The 18891-nt window shown below is 42.3% G+C and overlaps 1 protein-coding gene across 1 annotated transcript; it reads left to right on the top strand.

Annotated features, from left to right (window-relative positions):
* Positions 1-15602: 15602 nt before the first annotated feature.
* Positions 15603-18673, top strand: LOC129847308 (caveolin-3-like). Its single transcript, XM_055915067.1, has 2 exons — positions 15603-15915; positions 17573-18673. The coding sequence occupies exons 1-2, from the start codon at positions 15799-15801 to the stop codon at positions 17912-17914; spliced, it is 459 nt and encodes a 152-aa protein (XP_055771042.1). The 5' UTR covers positions 15603-15798; the 3' UTR covers positions 17915-18673.
* Positions 18674-18891: the final 218 nt, after the last annotated feature.

Genomic DNA, 18891 nt, shown 5'->3' with positions numbered 1-18891 from the left:
AGATAAATACGTTTTTGTGTGTATGAAACATTTCTGGGAATATTTATTTCACTTTACATTTATATTTTTGTTCAGTGTCAAATCTGCTTACTCATGTTAGCTAGTAAAATAAATACTTTTAAATGTTTCATTTTTAACTAGTTAATAAAAAAGGTGTTTATTTCTACATATTCATATGCTATTCTTCACCTTGAAATTGGGAAGTATGATCAGTGGAGGCTAGGTTTTGTAGTAGATCAGTGGAAAAAGGTTAAATTCCATAAAAGGCAACAAAATGTAACAAAAATGTAACAAAATTGTGCCAGGGGTTTTACTGTACATTTCCAATAGTCACAGTGTGCATGTCAACATCACAGGGTTGCTTAACTTCAGAACCTTATCTGGACCTGATCACAGGTCAGTTAAGGACATTGGTTGCTACGACTTTAGTTTCGAACAGCATTACTATATCTGTATTACTCTTTATCATCTTTGAAAATGATTCAATGTATCGTCCTACATTTGTTCATTAAGGCAGGTAAAACTAAGGTTTTAACTTTGAAGAAGTTTTCCGGGACACTAGTGGTCATATTTCGTCTCTTAGGCTACTGTTCATTCTGTGTAATATTACATAACTATCTATGCAAGTCTGGTAAGGTGCTACAGCACAAATGTAGGTGAACAATGGGAGGAACAATGTAAGAACAGAAAACTGATGGGTGCTTACTATTTGAAATCTGTGAACCTTGCTAATTATTGAATGATTATCGATAATTGATTCCGTTGAGTTTATGGGCTCAGTTTTCACAACAATAACAAGAACAAAATATGTTATATTGTCAAACATCTTGGGCCTTAATACCCACTATATAATACCCATTATGGTGATCATTTTCATAAGAAGCAGAGATAATTTGTGCAGGCAGTATAGATACAAAATGCTTTGTTCAGTCAAGTAACACATTGCATTCTAAACATTAAAGTCACATTGTACACAATGACATTACAGATCCCAATGACTGCTTAGTGTTGCAAAATCTGATGGAAATTAACACAAAAATGACTTGACATGACTTGCAGATGATATCTCGAGCAGAACTTCTCCAAACTTCTGTTAATAAGGCCCTATATTTTGAATGAAAAGACACCTGAACTTTCTGACTATTTTAGGAAGGCAGAGGTCATCTTCTCTCTGCTGACTTTGATAAGGATCTTTATAATTTTGGTGTTGTACTCATAACAAAGCTATGCATGCCAGATAAACTTGATTTGTACTTGTCACTCTCAAAATGATGTAGAAGTGAAATAATAATGCATATATTTTGTATGAACTGATTTATACATAGTTATATAGTTTCTGAGTACACACTGTTGGTATAACTCTGTACATGAAAAGAACTGCAGTGAGACCACCAGAGCACCACCATTGTCCAGGTCATCATGGGAGTCATAACTGTGTCTGTTCTTTTCTGTGCCCTCCTCACCTTCCTGGGGACCGAGGTGACTGGTGAGTGACAGCCATGCTTGAGCTTAATCCCATCTCCACTCCAGATACATAGAAACGTTTTTCCGTAATTTACTCTCAGGATTTTTTTGTTTGGTTTAATCTGTTATTGTGGTAATTATTCATGCAACATACAGCTTGCAGGGATGTGAAATATCTGTCTTCTTCTCAGGGATGTCTCCACCAGGGTATCTGGGATTAGCTGCACCAGTTGAGAGATTTGCCAGAAGGCCCCCACCATGGCCAAATCAGAACCCATGTCCTCCAGGGTTTTCTCGACCCAACCGTTACTGGCGAACTTGCTACCTTTTCGACAACAGTTATTCCTTATTCCTGGAGTACTCTAATTTAATATTTATTTTTATTAGTCAAGGACCTGAGCTACTACTGGCCACCAAGTAGATGCTGACATTGACTTTTCCCTTTTCTCCCTGACAGTCTGGATTTCCCCAGAAGAACTGGATGAGAGGTTCTCAGCGTGACATGAATGGACAAAGTGAGGACTGCTTGGCACTGCTGAAAAGCAATGGTCAGTAACACAAACTCACAACCGTCTGGACAAATATACTGTACAACCTTTCTGGAACCCCAAGTATAAGGATCTGTGGTCTGTAGATGCTGGGTGAGCAGGAGTACAATTGAATGTCAATTCACTCCACAGTGGGGTTTATAGCTGTAGAGGAGCTCTGGTTAAATACAGAAATAGACAATTCTGTCATTTTCATTGGCCGCTTTCAGTGAAGGCTAAACAGCTGTACCTTTTTTCTGTCTTGCCCTGCAACTCACAAGGACAGTCTCCTCTACAGGTGAAGTAGACTTTGATGACATCGTCACCTCTGCCAAAACTCTCTGCAAGATTCATACTTCAATGGACTGACTTTTCGTAGGAGTCCGAACAGAGAGTGCAAAAGGTGTTTTGCCAATACTATCTGATTTTCTTTTTCTAGTATCACACAAAATTGTTCTGAGTTTGATTTAAGTTGAGTTCTTAGAGACAATATAATGAAGGGTGGCGCAATGCCTACAGATACATACATAATGATACATTGATTCAATTGTATTTTTGAAAGCAGAGTAAACACTTGAGAAAACAAGGGATACACAGAATATTTGAAAGCACGCGCTTCCACATAGGTGTGGTTCCTGAGTTAATTAAGCAATTAACATCCCATCATGGTTAGGGTCATGTATAAAATGCTGGGCAGGCTGATATTTTGGCTACCATGGTTATGCCCCCATAGAATCCACAGGGCACGAATGGTCACTGAATCGTTTGATGAACATGAAAATGATATAAACCATATGTCATGGCCGTCTCAGTCAACAGATCTCAACGCAACTGTAACACTTCACGATGGCTGAAGGAAGAGTGGACCAAGGTGCAGCGTTTAAAGTGTTCATGATTTAATCCAAAAGAACAAATCGAACAAAAACAACAAACAGGAGAACGAAAGCGAAACAGTTCTGTCTGGTGCAGACACAAAAACAGAAAACAACTACCCACAAAACACAGGTGGGAAAAGGCTACCTAAGTATGGTTCTCAATCAGAGACAACGATAGACAGCTGCCTCTGATTGAGAACCACATCCGGCCAAACACACAGAAATAGAAAACATAGAACACAAAACATAGAATGCCCACCCCAACTCACACCCTGACCAAACCAAAATAGAGACATAAAAAGGATCTCTGAGGTCAGGGCGTGACAGCAACTGAACACTTATTGGAGATTTGGGAGTTATGCCTGAGACAGCTTTTTCCACCACCATCAACAAAACACAAACTGATGTAAATTCTCGTGGAAGAATGATGTCGCATCCCTCCAATAGAGTTCCAGACACTTGTAGAATCTATGCCAATGTGCATTGAAGCTCATGGTGGCTTGTGGTGGTCCAACACCCTGTTAAGATACTTTATGTAGGTGTTTCCTTTATTTGGACAGTTACCTTTCAATACATAATAATACTTTGATTAAATTATATTTTGGGTGGTCTTTTTTTAATTGAAAATGATTGTCAAGTTTTGCAATGGAATTATCACTATACAGATGTGGGATCTGAATTTGATCATTATTTTCTTGCTGATGAAATGCAACTTGTTGTGCATACAAGGTTTTTAAAGGCTTTTAAAATTTGTAATTTCCACTTTAAAATGTTAGACTTGATTAGCCCTAAAAAATATGTATCAACCCCTACAAAAAATGGCCTTTAATTATAATCCACATAATAATTAACATTTCTTATTGCTTCAGGATCATTTTCCTGCTGTAACAAACTAGCTCAAATGAAGATCTTACATCAGAATTCTGGAAGTGATCATTAAGATTCAGTAACAACCATTTACAGTTGAAGTCGGAAGTTTACATACCCTTAGGTTGGAGTCATTAAAACTCGTTTTTCAACCACTCCACAAATTTCTTGTTAACAAACTATATTTTTGGCAAGTCGGTTAGGACATCTACTAAGTGCATGACACAAGTAATTTTTGCATGACACAAGTAATTGTTTACAGATGGATTATTTCACTTATAATTCACTGTATCACAATTCCAGTGGGTCAGAGGTTTACATACACTAAGTTGACTGTGCCTTTAAACAGCTTGGAAAATTCCAGAAAATTATGTCATGGCTTTAGAAGCTTCTGTTAGGCTAATTGACATCATTTGAGTCAATTGGAGGTGTACCTGTGGATGTATTTCAAGGCCTACCTTCAAACGCAGTCCGTCTTTGCTTGACATCATGGGAAGATCCAAAGAAATCAGCCAAGACCTCAGAAAACAATTGTAGACCACCACAAGTCTGGTTCATCCTTAGGAGCAATTTCCTAACACCCGAAGTTACCATGTTCATCTGTACAAACAATAGTAACAATAGTATAAACACCATGGGACCACGCAGCCGTCATACCGCTCAGGAAGGAGACACATTCTGTCTCCTAGAGATTTGTATACTTTGATGCAAAAACTGCAAATCAATCCCAGAACAACAGCAAAGTAGCTTGTGAAGATCCTGGAGTTAACAGGTACAAAAGTATCTATATCCACAGTAAAACGAGTCCTATATCGACATAACCTGAAAGTCCACTCAGCAAGGAAGAAGCCACTGCTCCAAAACCACCATAAAAAAGCCAGATTACGGGTTGGCAACTGCACATGGGGACAAAGATCATACTTTTTGGATAAATGTCCTCTGGTCTGATGAAACAAAAATATAACTGTTCGGCCATAATGACCATTGTTATGTTTGGAGGAAAGAGGGGGAGGCTTGCAAAGCCGAAGAACACCATCCCAACCGTGAAGCACGGGGGATGGCAGCATCATGTTGTGGGCCTGCTTTGCTGCAGGAGGGACGGATGCACTTCACAAAATAGATGGCATCATGAGGGAGGAAAATTATGTGGATATATTGAAGCAACATCTAAAGACATCAGTCAGGAAGGTAAAGCTTGGTCGCAAATGTGTCTTCCAAATGGACAATGACCCCAAGCATACTTCCAAAGTTGTGGCAAAATGGTTTAACTTCTTGCGACTACAGGGGGTGCTGTTTTCTCATTAGCATAATTTGCATTACAGATTAAACGGCTTCCTACTCAATTCTTGCTCGTACAATATGCATAGTATTACTATTATTGGATAGAAAACACTCTCTAGTTTCTATAGCCGTTGGAATTTTGTCTCTGAGTGGAACAGAACTCATTCTACAGCAATTTCCCTGACATGGAGTCAGTTTCACACATTTTGGCCCTCGATCTGGAGTCAGTTTAAAGGCCACTGTGAATGCTATGAGGATACAGACACTGCTTACGTCTTCCCCTGGATGCCTTTACGTGATGACGCTTTGAATGGTATCGATTGCGCAATCACAGCCACTATAAAACAAAAAAACGTGTAGGTAGGAACTCTTTTCCAGCTGCGCCGGACGCGCTGTTGACACCGCCCTGCTCTTTTTCCAAGCATTAGTGTAGCCAGTAATATTTCTCCGGTCATGTTTTTACCCGTTATAGGTGTTAACAGCATCATAAGGTAGTTAATTTGAACTGTTGTATAGCAATTTATATCCTTTTAGTGCGATTTTGAGGCATTGCTTTGTTGTGCACTTTGACGCGCTGGGCACATTTCGGGGTCCCGGTCGTACGTTAGTGGGCATTTCGACGGACAAGTGGACATCTTTCGACCAAAAGAAGATTAGACCCAAGAAAGGATTCTTTGCCCAAGATTCTGATGTAAGAACAGCTCACAGTAAGAACAATTTATGATGATAAATCGTGTTTCTGTCGAAAAATGTTAAAGCTTACGCCGCCATTTTGTTTTGTATAGCTTCGCTTGGCGCAACCTGTATTGAAAAGTAAGGATAATTTAAAAAATGTAAATCAGCGATTGCATTAAGAACTAATTTGTCTTTCGATTCCTGTCAACCCTGTATTTTTTAGTCAAGTATATGATTAGCTATTGATTAAACTAGATCACTCAAAGATGGCGACCGACATTTCCAGGCTTGTTTTGCTACTATTTTCATTGTATAACCACGGTTTTTTATGGCTAAATATGCACATTTTTGAACAAACTGTATATGTATGTTGTAATATGATGTTACAGGAGTGTCATCTGAAGAATTCTGAGAAGGTTAGTGAAAAAATTAATATATTTTGGCGATGATATGATATCGCTCTCTTTGGCTAGAATCAGTGCTCCGGTAACGTTTGCGTATGTGGTATGCTAATATAACGATTTATTGTGTTTTCGCCGTAAAACACTTAGAAAATCTGAAATGTTGTCTGAATTCACAAGATCTGTGTCTGTCCATTGCTATGTGCTGTGTATTTTTAAGAAATGTTTTATGATGAGTAAAATGGTAATACACGTTGCTGTCTGTAGTAATTCTAGGAGCTTTGGTGAGATTTGTGATTCTGGCTGCAATGGCAAACTATGATTTATACCTGAAATATGCACATTTTTCTAACAAAACCTATCCTATACCATAAATATGTTATCAGACTGTCATCTGATGAGGTTTTTTCTTGGTTAGTGGCTATCAATATCTTAGTTTAGCCGAATTGGTGATAGCTACTGGTGTTGAGAAAAAATGGTGGACAAAGAAAAAGGGTGTCTTTTGCTAACATGGTTAGCTAATAGATTTACATATTTTGTCTTCCCTGTAAAACATTTTAAAAATCTGAAATGGTGACTTTATTCACAAGATCTGTATCTTTCATTAGGTGTCTTGGACTTGTGATTTAATGATATTTAGATGCTACTATTTAAATGTGACGCTATGCTAGCGATGCTAATCAGTGTGGGGGGGTGGGGGGGGATCCCGGATCCGGGTTACTGAGGCAGTAAAAGTTAAGGATAACAAAGTCAAGGTATTGGAGTGGCCATCACAAAGCCCTGACCTCAACCCTAGAGATTATAGAACATTTGTGGGCAGAACTGAAAAAGCGTGTGCGAGCAAGGAGGCCTACAAACCTGACTCAGTTACACCAGCTCTGTTCGGAGGAATGGGCCAAAATTCACCCAACTTATTGTGGGAAGCTTGTGGAAGGCTACCCGAAATGTTTGACCCAAGTTAAACAATTTAAAGGTTACTAATTGAGTGTACGTAAACTTCTGACCCACTGGGAATGTGATGAAAGAAATAAAAGCTGAAATAATTAATTCTCTCTCCTATTATTCTGACATTTCACATTCTTAAAATAAAGTGGTGATCCTAACTGACCTAAGACAGGGAATTTGTACGAGGATTAAATGTCAGGAATTATGAAAAACCGAGTTTAAATGTATTTAGCTAAGGTGTATGTAAACTTCCGACTTCAACTGTATATATATATATATATTTATATTGTGGCACACAAGCCACCTGGGGGAAACTCGTGAAGGCCTGGTGACAGACAGAGTCTGCTTCACACGGCGATGGCTACCTCTGCTGGATGTGCCAGGTCACGACGGGTCCTCCGGCCAGGACTAATTGGGGCTAATTGAGGTTGGTGAGTAATCAAGGGGCTGATTGCTCACCAGCCAGCAGGGCAGCACACAGGAGGGTTGGAGGTAGACCTTGGAGGACCTCTTGGGAGCCGTGGAGATGGACCAGAATACTGAAGCCCTGTTCACAGGGACGCATGCCAAGTCCGAGAGCCGTGGAAGGGGATGGAAGGACAACCCCACCACCGTGCTCCGCTATCTAACAGTCAGCTGGGCTAAAGGACTGCAGCCGGGGAGAGTCGACCTGCTGCTGACGACTCCAGGTTGATGGAAACCAAGGGAGATGTTTTGAGTGTGGCACCCGGGGTCGACGGTCACAACACCCACGCTCTGTTAGATTCCGGGAGTGTAGTAACGCTCGTACAAGCGAGCCTTGTAAGTGGAGGCGCGCTTGTACGAGTAGATCTGCTCGTCATCGTGACGCCACAAGGGAGCTGTCAGATGGTGGTGGGTGCCGTACCTGAGATGCTCTCCTCTTGGGACTAGATTGTGGGACGAGATTGTCCTCTGTTTCCGGCACTGTGGCGGCAGGAGCTGGGAAAAAGAGTACGAGCCGGCGACAAACGAGAGCGGCGAAGGACCGTCGCCTGCGCGGCACGGAAGCAAGCAATTGCCAACCCCGTGTCTACGGACCCGGAGTCGGGGTTCGAGGGGACGCAGGAACAAACTTCAACTGGTGAATAACCGGAGGAGGAGCCCATGGTCCACCTCCTCGATTTCGAGGGACCTGCTTAGACACCTGCCCTGAGCCCCCTGAGAGGACAGTTTGGGACCGCCCAGTGGGAGGATCTGAACTTGAAAGCCGCCACAGCCTGAGTGATAGCGGTGGATGGTTAGCTTCTTCCGGGGGTGAGTGACTAGCGATACCCCCATTTCCAAATAAAACATAACCTGTTGTATCAGGTGTTGAACAAACAGGGGTACTTCCAGAGGTGCTGTTGCTGCCTTCCGTTACGTCGGAATTGTTCTTCAGCTGGCCCACACCCTTTTGCTGGGGGTGCACCTGGGAATGGAGAAGACTCTGGAAAGGATCGCTGCCCGGTTCCACTTGCCCGGGATGAGGTGGGCCGTGGAATATCCTGAACGAGATCTTGCCCGACAAAGGTACCGAGTTCATGTCCTGTCTAATGAAAGATTTGTGTGCTCTTCTACAGATAAAGCAGTCCGGACCTCTGTCCTTCATCCACAGACGGATGGGCTCGTCGAACGATTCAATAAGACGCTCAAACAAATGATGTGGAAGGTCATCGAGCGGGATGGGAAGAAATGGGACCAGCTACCACCCCACCTAATGTTCTTGATCCGAGAAGTGCCCCAGGCCTCCACTGGGTTTTCCCCTTTTGAACTCCTCTACGGGCGGAGACCACGCAGCCTACTGGATCACGCCAAGGAGGTGTGGGAAGCCCAGCAGACCCCCTTACGCAGCGTGGTGGAACATGTATAGATGATGCGGAAGAGGATGACAGCCATATGGCCAGTGGTAAGGGAACATATGGAGAAGTTCCAGAATGCCCAAACCAAGGTCTACAATCGGGTACCCAGTCCGTGAGTTCCATGTGGGTGACAATGTGCTAGTTTAAATCCCCAACAGAAAGTAAGTCCCTGGCAACATGGCACGGGCCTTACGAGGTGACAGAGAAGCTTGAACCAGTAAATTACCACGTACAGCAGCCGGGGAGACAGAAACCCCAACAGATTTACCACATGGAGAGATGGCATGTGACGACAGTCTATGCTGTGTTGTGGTCAAAACACGGGACGTCAACGGGACCAGTGGTGGTCCCAAGAAATGAACACCACTTCTGCACCTGGCACGGTGAAAGGTACGAAAGAGGCCATACCGGATCCCGAGGCCCGAAGGAAGGCCGGGAAGCAGGAGGTGGAGGCTATGCTGAGGATGGGGGTCATTGAGGAGTCCCGCAGCGAACAGTGCAGCCCCAGACGGTAGTCTGCGTTTCTGCAATGACTTCCCGGAGGTGATCATCAGTTTGTTTGTTGCCTATCCCATGCTGAGGGTGGACAAACTCATTGACCATTTAAGAAAGGCCTGGTACATCAGCATCCTGGACCTGACCAAGGGATATTGGCAGGTACCCATGGCAGCCTCCTTCGGGGAGAAGACGGCATTCTCGACACCGGACGGCTTATACCAATACCGGGTCCTCCGGTTTGGACACCATGGAGCCCCACCCGCGTTCCAGCGCCTGATGGACTGATTCCTCCGACCCCACCAACAGCATGCATCAGCCTATTTGGAGGACATCATCATCCAAAGCCAAAGTTGGGAAGAGCACCTGACGCGCCTCCAGGCGGTACTGGATGGGCTCAGGCAAGCTGGGTTGACAGCGAGTCCCAAGAAATGCAAGCTGGGGTTTCGAGGAGGTAGAGTACCTGGGGTATTTGATTGGACGGGGGAACGTCAAGCACCAGGACAGAAAGGTCCAGGCAGTTCGTAACTGGCCTGTCCGCCGCACCAAGACACAGGTCAAGTCCTTCCTGGGGCAGGCGGGATAGTATAGCCGGTTTATCCCCAACTTTGCGGCTATAGCCTCCCCTCTTACCAATGTGACTAGGGCCCGCTTCCCGAAAACAGTGAGGTGGTCGGATGAGGCTGAAGCGGCGTTCAGGCACCTGAAGGAACCCCTGTGCTCCCATCTGATTCTCATGACGCCCAATTTCCAGGTACCAATGCTGGTGCAGACGGATGCCTGCGACACAGGACTAGGGGCCATCCTGTCCCAGGTACACGATCGGGAGGAACACCCCAACATATACATAAGCCGGAAGTTGATACTTTGAGAAAAGACGTACTCGATTGTCGATTAAGAGTGTCTAGCGGTGAAGGGTCACAGACCATGCTCCCCTGGTATGGATGGCCAGGGGAAAGGACATGAACGATCGAGTCACCATGTCATTCTTGTCCCTTCAAGACTTCTCTTTTTCTGTTGTCCACAGGTCAGGGGCGAATCATGGGAACTAGGATGCCCTATTGAGAAGGGAGATGTACATCGACGTACATTGATTAAGGTTGGGGAGTAATCAAGGGGCTGATTGCTCACCAGCCGTACAGGGCCCATAAAGCTGCCAGGAGACCACTACTAAAGGACACCAGTAATAAGAGGAGACTTGCTTGGGCCAAGAAACACGATCAATGGACATTAGACCAGTGGAAATCCAACCCTTGGTCTGATGAGTCCAAATTTGAGATTTTTGGTTCCAACTGCTGTGTCTTTGTGAGACACATAGTAGGTGAACAGATGATCTTCGCATGTGTGGTTCCCACCGTGAAGCATGGAGGAGGAGGAGGAGGTGGGATGTTGTGGGGTGCTTTGCTGGTGACACTGTCAGGGATTTATTTAGAATTCAATGCACACGTAACCAGCATGGCTACCACAGCATTCTGCAGCGATACACCATCCCATTAGGTTTGCAATTAGTGGGACTATCATTTTGTTTTTCAACAGGACAATGTCGCAACACACCAGGCTGTTTAAGGGCTATTTGACAAATAATGAGAGTGATGGAGTGTTGCATCAGATGACCTGTTCGCCACAATCACCCAACCTCAACCCAATTGAGATGGTTTGGGATGAGTTGGATGGTAGTGTGAAGGAAAAGCAGCCAACGAATGCTCAGCATATGTGAGAACTCCTTGAAGACAGTTGGAAAAGCATTCCAGTTGAAGCTGGTTGACAGAATACCAAGAGAGTGCAAAGCTGTCCTCAAGGCAAAGGGTGGCTACTTTGAAGAATGTCAAATATAAAATAAATGTTGATTTGTTTAACACTTTTTCGCTTACTACATGATTCCATATGTGTTATTTCATAGTGTTGATGTCTTTACTATTATTCTACAATGTAGAAAATAGTAAAACAAAGAAAAACCCTGTAATGAGTAGGCGTGTCCAAACTTTTGACTGGTACTGTATATATAGCCTATGTAAAAGAAGATGATCTTAGATCTAACCACAGAGAGATATGCCGGTGGAATGCTACGACACTTACATGCATTTTTTATGTCAAATGGCTATTGTGTCTGCTGTACAGATACAGTATATGTAGGCCCGGCACTAATTTATGTGCTCTTTGATGGCAAATGGTGCCAGGAGCACAGGGAAGACAAAGGACAATGCCAAAGGACTAATCAGCCCCTCCCCGCTCTGAGGGGACACAATATATATTTGTTACAACATCTAGAGGACTGACTATGATAGAATAATTATATAGTATCCATGTTTGGTAGCTGACGATAAGTCTAGTGCTATCTATATGGATGTATTTTCTCTGTGGTGAACTCTAAATTACTCTCAATAAGGTTTTATTGTCCTTTCAGGAATTCTGTCTCATTTACACTGGTCTCATCCTCCACACAAGTTCTTAGATGCTTTGACTCCTTGTGGAGATTGGGCCTTGGTGGTCAGCTTACACTGTACACTTGGTATCGTTTTGGTGGTTGGTTCTGGCTTGAAAGGTTACACCTTCAGATGTTGCAAATGGAATTACATGCCTTCATTTCCTAGGCTTCGAGGCCTCTGGCCTAGTAAGCATATTTTTGTCCATGCTTTGCCTTGTAAGTTAACCTTAGAATCTATTTGTCTAGAATAATGCTTTGTTAATTTCTGTATTGCCTTCTAACCTAAGTTTTCTCTTGTATGTGAATCAATTCATTTTACAAAGGTATTAAATAATACTTACTTTGATATTCGCTTCTCATGACCATTCCTTGATGTTAGCCAGCTAAACACATAATACTTGCACATGGTTCAACTGTAGTGTCTTGCATATTGCTAATTATCTTCATAGAATCAGATAAAAAATTGAATATTATAAGTCGTATGTGAGGTATAATATCATATATACTGTACATAAACATGTCAAATATTACTAACCACTACATATAGACGTACTGTAAGGACCTGATGCTGGACAGGAGAAGAAGGTACGGGGAGTCAGACATTTATTAGCGAATAGACATAGAACACAACAGGAACAGCGTCAGCACACTGGTTAACAAGAACATGAGACAATTATTCCCGAAGCCGGGAACAGAGCTTTGGAACAGACAGATATAGGGAAGGTAATAGCACAAGTAATTGAGTCCAGTGGTCAAATCAAATCAAATCAAAATGTATTTGTCACATACGCATGGTTAGCAGATGTTAATGTGAGTGTAGTGAAATGCTTGTGCTTCTAGTTCCGACCGTGCAGTAATAACCAACGAGTAATCTAACCTAACAATTTCACAACAGCTACCTTATACACACAAGTGTAAAGGGATGAGGAATATGTACATAAAGATATATGAATGAGTGATGGTACAGAACGGCATAGGCAAGATGCAGTAGTTGGTATCGAGTACAGTATATACATATGAGATGAGTAATGTAGGGTATGTAAACAAAGTGGCATAGTTTAAAGTGGCTAGTGATACATGTATTACATAAAGATGCAGTAGATGATATAGAGTACAGTATATACATATACATATGTCATGACGTTGGCCTGTGGGTAGGTTTATGACAGTCATAAATACCTCTTTCCCCCCTTTTCCTTCTCCGTACTATAACTGATGTGACATAAGAAAACCCCTTGGTTAACATAGAGGTTCTGGAAACATCAGAAGTGGGGGGAAATGAACTATATTCTGGTAATCCGACCAACTGAACATATGCGGTGGTACTTAAGGTATATTATGTCAGTTCGGTTGCCCTCTGACACATTCTCATCAATGATAGAATGACATAAACTCTACTGTGGAAAGTCTAAACGTCAGAGGTATCGGATTCACATGGAATTGTTGTTTAATTCAAATGTTTGAATATGACATTATTTGTGAAGAGGTGAAATGTAATTTTAGCTTCCAAATGAGAGATCTGGACTTTCATAAGTGTTCCTCTGCTCACAGTGGCCCGCCCCCGTGAAGAGGCATGGGTTATAAACTTTTCAGACACACCCCTCTCCCTCCACTATAAAAGCCATTGACAAGAATATAACTTTCTGTTCCGGGTACACTAGGATGACGGTCCGGTGTCAGAATGGTTCAGATAATAACTACAGAACTAAGCCAACATCAGCATGGACTTTGATTGTGAATGGTATGAACTTTGAACTCGTATTCACTACAGAAGTGATATCTCCTAGCCGTTGAGTTAGCAACAGCTAAACGCAGGTTAGGAAGGAATTTTGAGTATCCCGTCTACTACACACAACGTTCCTCCAACGTATCCAGTAAGGCACCAGAGACATTCTTCAAAGGACAGAGGAATCGGGTTGGCGACACGGTCCATCTACCACCAACCTACTGAATCGCAGCTCCGAGTAAATATTGATTGCATTTTCCTCTTCAAATGGGCGGTAATTTAGAATGCATAAGATACTGTATTTACGATAGCACAGCTCGCCTATGTTCAAGTCTCCCGCTCTTTCACGAGGACTCCCCCCTTTCCTTTGTGTAACAAGCTGTCATATCTATTACGCCCGCTAGGGACGTTTTCTGCATGACGTAATTTGTGATCAAGTTATGGTTTAATTGTGTATGTGTGTTTCTGTGTGATTAGTTAGGTACTTAGTAAATAAATAATTAAACCCAATTTTGTATTGCTGATTCAACTTGTTAGCCAAGATTCTTGCCGATAATCAAGGACTTACAACTTTCAGATGAGACTGAATAAAATGACGATTAATGTGACTGCTATTTAGTAAAATATTACTAAATCTTTAAGAGTTTATTCGAAAGATAACAGCTCTATAAATATTATTTTGTGGTGTCCCTCTCTAGTTAATTCATATTTACATGATTAGTTCAATCAGGTAATATTAATTACGGAGAAATTATTTTATAGAATAGCATGTCATAGCAATTAATCTGGCATAGTCAAAGACACGACACATGTATCACTAGCCACTTTAAACTATGCCACTTTATGTTTACATACCCTACATTACTCATCTCATATGTATATACTGTACTCTATACCATCTACTGCATCTTGCCTATGCCGTTCTGTACCATCACTCATTCATATATCTTTATGTACATATTCTTTATCCCTTTACACTTGTGTGTATAAGGTAGTAGTTGTGGAATTGTTAGGTTAGATTTCTTGTTGGTTATTACTGCATTGTCGGAACTAGAAGCACAAGCATTTCGCTACACTCGCATTAACATCTGCTAACCATGTGTATGTGACAAATAAAATTTGATTTGATTTGATTTGGATGAGTAGAGGTGGACGAGTCAATGACCGGTAAGGATACAGAGAGAGGATCATGTTTGCCTTTTATGAATGAAGGGAAGAGATGAAGACACCGAGCTGGGATTACAACATGAACCCTGTGCTAGTGACCAGAGGGTTACACAGCTAAACAACATTCAATGACTTTTGGCCTCTGTTCCTTTCCATTACTTGCCTGAAAGAAAAGGAGAATCAAAACAAAATCAAATCATTCAACAAAAAAATTGTTGAATGATGACTGATCTGGAAAATTCAATGTATGATCCTTCTCATCCTTTACTTAATCCCTTTATCAGTTGTCACTCATTTAGAAAAAAAATGTGGACATTTACTTATACAGATGTAGGATATTAATTTGATCATTTTCTCACAGCAGGAAAATAATCCTGCTGCAATAGGAAATGTGAATTATTGTGTGGATAACAGTCAATAGACATTTTTGTAGGGGTTGATAAATGTTTTGTTAGGGTAAATCAATTCTGAAATGTTAAAGTGGAAATTACAAACTGTAGAAGCCTTTTTAAATCTAGAGTACACTGCAAGTTTGAATGTTTTTCTGTGCAGGAAATTTTCTGCAACAACGGGGTAATCAAATGAAGATCCTACATTTGTACTTTGCTAACTACGCATACAGTATATTCAGTGGATTACTGTTTATGACAAAGACCTACATTCTTCCTTTCTGGAAGTTTTGGGTCAGTGTGGATCGTACAGTAGTGAACTGTTGGCGTTAGTCGGAGCAGGAGTAGGAGAGTCCTCACTGCGGTGGAAATTCATGTCACCATGTAAACCTTGCCCAGCTGACCCCACAGCCCAGTGTGAAATTTGACACGGCTCTGTGGTCCCCTTTATGACATACTTTTGCTCTGTGTGAGCTATAGTGTGTGTGTGGCGTTAGGTCCCCATTTTCAGCAGGACGTCTGCAGCAGCTGTCCACTGGCATTTCAGCCGTGTCATCACAGTAGTGAGAGAGGGGATCAGTGAGACTGAGGGGGCTGCCTGCAGTCTACTTTTGTGGGTTCACTCTCGCTGTCCTTGGCCCCAGCCCTCCACACCTTACTACTCTCCCTGACTCTGCCCAAGTCTAGGCCCACGGCCCCACCATGGCCGACCAGTACCAGTACAACACCAACGAGGAGAAGATTGTGAAGGACAGCCACACCAAGGAGATCGATCTGATCAACAGAGACCCCAAATTGATCAATGAGGATGTGATCAAGGTAGGTGAACCATGATGACGCCATCCACTCACACACACACTGAATTCACAGGTTTAACTCCTTTTTGCCTAAAGTAAGGAAAGACAAGTTCTAAACCTTAGTTTAAAACGTAAGTCTAAAGTCTAAACTTAAAGTCAACACAGTACACTGTAGTATGTTGCTGTGTTCCTGCCAGGAAGGTCCCAAAATAGTCCCAAGGCCTTGTGCCTCAGCACGGCACCCAGGGTTTATTTCTGGAATGGGACTGAAGGGGTGTGACAGAAGGGGAAATTATGAAGCTGATTCTTTTTGGAGCTTCATCAATTGCTTTTCTTGTGTTTTTCACGTTTACATACATTAGTAGCAATCACGGTGCTATATTTCCCCAGAGCTCAGGAGAGCATGGAAGGAGATAAAACAGGGCGTATGGCAAAACGTTCATTTACTTGAGTGAGTCATGTTAAGCATGTTTCTTACATGTGAGGACCAAGGGCACTACTTCTCTGGATTTTATTGTGAAACATTTTGTACATGTTAAGTAGATGATAGGATTTATATCGAATGGAACACGTTCTATAATCCAGTATTATCTACACGATCTTTGTAGTTTAAGTTACAGTATGAGCTTGAAGTTTTAAAAAAACATACAGAATGACATTTTCCTGTTGTCAAATCATTAATTTAAAACTTAGCTTGTTTTTTCTGTTTTTGTCAATTTCAACTGCTCATCTAAATCGTACTAAGAAATGTTATGTTAAAATACTAAGTATGGAAAGCATGTCTACAATTTTAAAGGTGTGTTAAAATTAATAGACTGGGATTCAGAAGTAGAACTTCTTATAATATTTCAAATTATGAAAATTGGTTTAGCTTTGTTAGGAATCTGTTGCATGTAACATCCCCCTGTCATGATCACTGACAAGTTCATTACCATTCAGTGTTGAGTTGCAGATGTCTATGCAACAGTGAGCCAGGATTTTGTAAGGACCGGGTATTGGATACTGAATACAACAAGCAATTACAAACTGCATTTTACATGAAGGAACTCTTAGTTTCCGGAAACTTGGTCCAAATCGTGATCTGAGATTAGTTCGGACTATACATATTCATCAAGTGTGCAAAACTGAGGGACATAGTTTTAAGCTACACTGGCACTGAGATAAGTGCAAAGTAACAAACAATCACCTGAAAGTTGACAGGGTTCTCGTCACTCATAATTAAACAAAGATTATGTTAGGACACAGAACAGATATGAGCATGGTATAGTCCCCCAGTAAACTGTGTTTATTTCATTACTATGTATCCCAGGCATTAGTGATGATAACAGTCATGGTGCTGAGTTACAATAACACATGTATGTTTACATATCACATGGATCACATTGATTAGTGAAGAAACTGTGAAGGGATTTAATCAAGGGTGCATTGTCACCAAGCGCATTGCTCTTGACTTTAAAAGGGAATTTACGCTTGAGCCGACATCCTCAGCATTTACCGTGACTGCTTCATGAACATTGCGAAAATTACCTTTAAAAGGCATATTGTCAGCAGTGCAATGGGCTTGAATGACAACGTGCCGTTGATTGAATCCTGGCTCTGGTGTTGGGTACTCAGACAACCCTCAACTCTTTCCTCAGTGAGGTTCCACTAACGTTGTCCATGGTATTCCCTCCCTGCAGGTGGAGTTTGAGGATGTGATCGCAGAGCCCGACGGCACACACAGTCTGGATGGGGTGTGGAAGCTCAGCTACACCACCTTCACCGTGTCCAAGTACTGGTGCTACCGCATCCTCTCAGCCATCTTCGGCATCCCCGTGGCTCTGCTCTGGGGCTTCCTCTTCGCCTGCATCTCATTCTGTCACATCTGGGCTGTGGTACCCTGTATCAAGAGCTGCCTGATCGAGTCCCAGTGCATCAGTCGCATCTACTCCCTCTGCATCCAGACCTTCTGTGACCCCTTCTTTGAAGCCCTGGGCAAGATCTTCAGCAGTGTGAAAGTGGCCCTGCACAAAGAGGTCTAGACACTCACACCACCGCAGTGTTTACACGTGTTTGGATGAAATGCTACACCCTTTTTATCCGCCAGACCAGATGACCAGTCCTGGTGTCCTCATATTTCCCAAGACACCCCCCCGCTACCCTTACCCAGCCCAAAGCCCAAGGCCTCGCCAGTCTCAGCCCTTTGAGTCCTGACATGCTCACAGCGACCAGTGCCACAAGAGGCTCTGTGACAGCTGCAGCATGGTTGGGTGACAGCTCTGGCTCTGTTGGAAGGCAGAGAGCTGTCTGTTCATTGAGGGAATATAGGGCTGGCAGCCATGGCATGGGCAGGACTTGTGTCCCAGAGTGAATGTATTTTGCGATGCTGAGGAAAATGGCTCCTCGGTCACATCAAATAAACACCCCAGTGACACTAACGGCATTGCAGCACCCGTAGGACAATATACAATCTCTACTATATTGGCCAATTCTGAATTGATATACTATATTAAACAGTCAGGTGTGTGTGTGTGTGTGTGTGTGTGTGTGTGTGTGTGTGTGTGTGTGTGTGTGTGTGTGTGTGTGTGTGTGTGTGTGTGTGTGTGTGTGTGTGTGTGTGTGTGTGTGTGTGTCTGTGTGTGTGTGTGTGTGTGTGTTGTTCCTAATGGTAAACTAGTTGATGTAGTGCAATGGAAAAGATAATTGTAGTGCTTGAACAAGATTATATCATGTTTTACAAAATTAATAAGATGCAGTTTCTTTACTGAATCATTTTGATTAAACACATCCTAAATTGTCAATTTTGCTTCACATTTCATTCACATAAGCTTCCAATAACTTGACTGTGTGGGTGTACAAACTGTAAGAACATTAGGAAAAAAGGAGACCCAGGTTTTAAAATTACAAGTGGAATGTTCTAGTCGCAGGTCCTACAATTCAGCCAAGTGCGTGGTATCAGAGTGTATGCTAAATATCTCACTAAAGATACACAACATTGGTAATATTGCATTTGTTTATG

This window comes from Salvelinus fontinalis, chromosome 3, assembly GCF_029448725.1.
Source record: "Salvelinus fontinalis isolate EN_2023a chromosome 3, ASM2944872v1, whole genome shotgun sequence".
NCBI lineage: Eukaryota > Metazoa > Chordata > Actinopteri > Salmoniformes > Salmonidae > Salvelinus > Salvelinus fontinalis.
The sequence above is the reverse complement of the archived record's forward strand: the minus strand, read 5'-3'. Positions and strand labels throughout refer to the sequence as shown.

Excerpts from the sequence above, each read along its gene's own strand:
- LOC129847308 (XM_055915067.1), top strand. The coding sequence starts at position 15,799 with ATGGCCGACCAGTACCAGTACAACACCAACGAGGAGAAGATTGTGAAG. Across the intron at positions 15,916-17,572 it reads TCAATGAGGATGTGATCAAG|GTGGAGTTTGAGGATGTGAT; the intron begins GTAGGTGAACCA and ends CCCTCCCTGCAG.